The 5268-nt window shown below is 39.8% G+C and overlaps 1 protein-coding gene across 1 annotated transcript; it reads right to left on the minus strand.

Annotated features, from left to right (window-relative positions):
• Window positions 1–948: 948 nt before the first annotated feature.
• On the minus strand, window positions 949–1869 carry LOC141601446 (uncharacterized). The gene has a single exon (XM_074421731.1). It carries the CDS (start codon window positions 1867–1869, stop codon window positions 949–951), a length of 921 nt encoding a protein of 306 aa, XP_074277832.1.
• Window positions 1870–5268: the final 3399 nt, after the last annotated feature.

The following is a 5268-nucleotide window of genomic DNA, read 5'->3' on the forward strand; positions in this document are numbered from 1 at the left end:
CACAACAGTGGATATGACTAGTATTCAAAATTGTCCTCATTTCACTTTCACATTTCAAAAATTTAAGATGGGGTTTGTCCCTTCCGGGCTAGTGTCCTTTGCTTTCGCCAATCGCTTATTAGGCAACCGGTTAACCTCTAGACAATAGCTTTTCGGGGTGATAGTAACTCTGTCTCTGGGCGGCCGAATTCACAACCGTGTGGGGGCCCAATTCAATGGATCCCGCTCCAAAGCACATCGAATTGGTACGCCTCCATCAAAACAATTAAATTTCTCAACATTCAACAATTCATAACATTTGAGGTTTCTTTGGCATTAAATTACTTCCACATGACAAAATTTTCGAAATGAGCACTTCAAACTTATTGATAGAAAAGTATTTTGGGTTGCCTTACCACAAGGTCAATCAAGGTCACCTAGACAAGTTAACCAAGTCCACATCGCATCACGGGGTTGGATAGGTGACTCACATGCAAACCCTTGACTAGGCTTTGGGTCATGGGTCAAAAGGCACTAGTATGACACAATCTAGGGTGTTTTACAACCATTCTAGTAGGCGAAGTCTTAAGTTGAAAAAGTATTTGTAATGGCTTAGTTTCTCTTGTCAAAGTTCTCAATTAGGCACTTTTCAAAACTTTTTCTAAATGCAACTACATGCAATGATGCAACTAATATATACATCCTAATGCAAGTGATTCTACCAACTAATATGACATATAAACTAAATGCAAGTCTTAAGTTCACATTGTTATACCACATCAATCAAAATAAATCCACATAGTCATTAACATAAAGAGGAAAAAGGAGATTGGAAAGATCATACCATGCGGTCTTCATTTTTTTTGGTGAAATGTGAGACATTGTATTATATATCAAAAGACAAAAATCGTATCATTTACAAGGATATTAGAGAGATAGGCTCCCAAACAAGCTACCAAAATAAATATCCTACTGCAAGCCAATATTCCTAAGCATAGCTAGGCTAACTTGATCCATGGTTGGACCAGCTTTAAATTTGATACGTCTCATGGCTTCCTCTTCAATCCGTTTGGCAACAATATTAGGTCTGGTGATGTAGTAATTTATCCTTGCATTATTTCTCTGCAACCAGACATTATAGTAGTAAGCACTCATCACCACTACCATTATCTTCCACTGAATTGACCCTGTATTACCTGCTACCATATCATTGACATCAGGTATGGGTCTGCCAAGCCAACTTTCCAGCTTACCTCTGATCCTGCTGCTGTAAGGACAGTAGATAAAGAGGTGTTCGTGAGTTTCAGGCATATTGTCACAGCAACAACAGTGATTATCATTGCTGCAGCCAATTCTAAACAATTTATCTTTGATGTTCAGTCCTCCATGGAGAGTAATCCAAGTTATCATTGAATGCTTAGGAGTGTTCAAGCTATTCCAGACCAGCTTAGTCCAGTCCAGTATAGGGTGAGGCATGACCAGCCAGTCATATCCTCCTCTGATTGAATACCCTTGAGTTTGAGCAGTCCAGGTATCATCAGTATATCCATCTTTCAGCAACTCTTTTACTTTACACACATTTTTCCAGGACCAAGGGGCAGTTGCAGGAGGCTTATAGGTATGCCATTGCTGCTGTTTTATGTACACCTGATTTATCCATCTAATCCATAGCCTATCTGCTTTTGAATAGACCCAATTCACCAATTTACCAATTGTGGCAACATTCCATAGCTCAGCTTTTTTTATCCCAAGACCACCTTCAGATTTTGGCAGAGTAACCTTGTCCCAAGCAACTAAGGGCACTCTATGATATTCAGAACTACCATCCCAGAGATAGTTCCTACAGATTGCTTCAATTCTTTTGATGACACTCTTTGGGATGATAAACATAGAAGCCAGTAACTATAGAGTGTATTTAGCACTGAATTGATGAGAGTAAGCCTGCCTGCATATGATAATTTTTTCACTCCAAGACTTCGAATTTTCCCTACCATTTTCTCTGTCAGGCTATTACATTCCTTCTTTGTCAATCTTCCAGCCTAAATGGGTACTCCCAAGTATCTAAAAGGCATCTGGCCCTCACAGAAGCCAGTGACTCTCTTGATATCCTCTTGCAGAACCTCATCCATTCCATTAAAAAAGATTTCTGACTTGGTATTATTCATATTAAGACCAGTTGCTTCTGAGAAGGAGGAGAATGCTCTCATGAGAAGTATGACAGAGTGAGCATTACCTTTGCAGAATAAGAGCAGGTCATCTGCAAACATCAAATGTGTCAGTTTGAGGGATTTGCATAAAGGATGGTACTGGAATGGCCACTTCTCGGTTGCAAATTTGATCAATCTTGTCAAATACTCCATGCACATGGTAAAGATCAGAGGAGATATGGGGTATCCTTGTCTAAGCCCTCGTTGCCCCTTAAAATAGCCAAAATTGCTTCCATTTAGTGATAAAGTAAATGCAGTAGACTTGACACACACCATAACCAGTTGAGTAAAATGAGTAGGGAAGTTGAGACCATGAAACATTTGTTCAACAAACTCCCATTCAACAGTGTCATACGCTTTTTGAAGGTCAATCTTTAAGAGACATCTAGGAGAGACACCCTTCCTTGAGTACTGTTGGACAATGTCTTGACAGATGAGGACATTCTCAATAATGGACCTTCCCTTTATAAAGGCTCCTTGATTATCATGAATAAGATCAGGCAACACCAGAGATAGCCTATTACAAAGCAGCTTGGAGATGATCTTATAAAGCATATTACAGCATGCAATTGGTCTAAAGTGTTTTACAAAAGTAGGTCTCTCACATTTTGGAATCAAAGTAATATTGGTAGCATTTAGTTGAGTAAGTAATTGACCTGTCATAAAGAAATCAGCTACTGCAGCACAAATATCTGGGCCAACTATATCCCATGAGTCTTTAAAAAACTTGCTTGTGTATCCATCAGGCCCTGGAGCCTTATCATTAGGGATCGAGAACACAACTTGTTTTATTTCCTCACTAGTTACCTGCTTAGACAGAATAGCAGCATGTTCTTCAGTGCAGTGATTCCCTTTTCCCAAAACATCATTTCTGACAGCTGTGGTGGACTTCCTACTCCCAAGGAGAGATTGATAGTATGCTAGAAAGGCTTGCTGAATACTTTGGTTGTCTTTACACAACACCCCATTTTGATCTTCTATTTGGATGACCTTGTTTCTGATACATCGTTTCTTTATTGCTCTATGAAAATAGGCAGTATTACTGTCCCCATCCTCTATCCACTGAGTCTTGGCTTTTTTACTTAGGAAGCTATCCCTTGCCTTAGTCAGTTCTCTAACATTAGCAAGAAGCTCCATCTCCTGGGACAATAACTCAGAACTGGTGGGATCTTGTATCAATTGCTGCTGAATGCTTTCCAGATTCTGCATTGCCATACTTGCTTTATTTTCAATATCTGAGTATGACTCTCTATTCAGAGCTTTCAGAGCCCCTTTAAGACTCTTCAGTTTCTTTACAATACAAAACATTTTAGTGCCATTATATGATTTGCTCCAATCATTACTGACTATGCTGGTAAAAGATGGAGCTAAGCTCCACATGTTGAAATATTTGAAGCTAGCATTTTTCCTGCCACCTAGCTTAATATCACTCACAATGCATGGATTGTGATCTAGCAGACCCTCAGGGTGAAAATGAGCCATCATATCAGGGAAAATATCCAACCATGCTTGATTAACCATAAACCTGTCAAGTCTACTGTACTTTCTATGCAAAGGATCCTGCTTGTTGTTCCAAGTGTAAAAGGCTCCTGTGGCATGAATATCAGTCACTCCACAAGTAGCTATACACTGATTGAAGTCATCCATGTCCTCTTGCCTGGTATTACTTCCCAACCTTTCATCTGGAGAAGTTACAGTGTTAAAATCCCCTGCCATTGCCCAAGGTCCTGAACACTGCTGAGCTATACTCTTAAGCTTATTCCACAGGTCAACTCTCTCACTCCCTTCATTAAATGCATAGACCATGGTAAGGAAGAATTGCTGCTGGGTACATCTTGCAGTAACTTTGGCATGTATGAATTGAGCATCATATTGAAGGACCATCACATCAAATAAACTTGGTTGTCATAACAGCCAAACCCTACCACCTTTGTGTAGCCTACAATTGGTAGTCACACACCACCCATCCAACATATTATTTGAAATGTTACTAACATTATCACCATTTATTTTAGTTTCTAGAAGCCCAAATAAGCCCGCTTCCTTATTATGTATAAACCATTTAACAATTTTCTGCTTATTTACACTATTTAACCCTCGCACATTCCAGAATCCAATATTATGCATTTGAAACAGATTGAGAAGGGTTACCAATTTTTCCACTATCAGGAGATTGTGATTGCACTCCTGAACCATTCATTGTTACTGCAGGTGCACCTTGTGGTGATACCACAATTGTTTGAACTGTTTCCTCATCAGTGACTTGCTGCACAGGAGGCCTCTAAGCTACCTTCACTGGTGTCACTATAGGGCTAGTTACTCCCTCAGTAGCATTCACCTTAGTAGCTATAGTTTTTGTCTCTACAATCTTTGGTTGGACTGGCTGCCACACCTTGACAGGTTTAGAAATTCTCATTTGTTGTGGTGCCCCTTTCCTACAGTTGGTAGCTTCATGCCCTAAACCCTTGCATTTGGTGCAAACAGAGGGTTTCCATTCATATTCAACTTTTACTGTTATGAGCTTACCATTCTCATCCAGGAACTTGACTGCATTTGGGAACTTCATTCCCACTTTCAGTTCAACTAGAGTCCTGGCAAATCCAAGTCTGGTTTTATCTATGGTAGCTTGGTCAGATTTGATATGACGTCCAACCAGTCCTGCAATGGTAGGCAGGCATTTACCCCAGAATTTGAGTGGCAAATCATGCAATCTAACCCAGGCAGGAACCAGTTTGACATCCTCTTTCATCAGGTCTATATCCACTCCCTACGGTTTGACAATAAGAGGTTTATTGTCAAACATATGGTAGCCAGCATTCAGCACTGCCTCTTTGTCCTTAAGATCTTTGAATCTCACCAGGAACAATCCATTAGGGAGAAAAGAGACCTTATCAATAGCATGCTTATGCCAAATTCTATGTATATATCCATTAAGAATCTCCCAAGGGGGATTGGCATCCAAAACAAAACAATAGACTGCCTGATTCCAGTAGTCTATTTCCTCCTTAACATCATCACTAGTAAACTGTAAAAGATCTTGAGATGGTTCATCCTCCTCAGATACAATAGCAGATTTCTTACC

Source organism: Silene latifolia, chromosome 9, assembly GCF_048544455.1.
Source record: "Silene latifolia isolate original U9 population chromosome 9, ASM4854445v1, whole genome shotgun sequence".
Taxonomy (NCBI): domain Eukaryota; kingdom Viridiplantae; phylum Streptophyta; class Magnoliopsida; order Caryophyllales; family Caryophyllaceae; genus Silene; species Silene latifolia.

Bases quoted from the DNA above. Each gene is read 5' to 3' on its own strand.
- LOC141601446 (XM_074421731.1), bottom strand. From the start codon at position 1,869: ATGTTTATCATCCCAAAGAGTGTCATCAAAAGAATTGAAGCAATCTGT.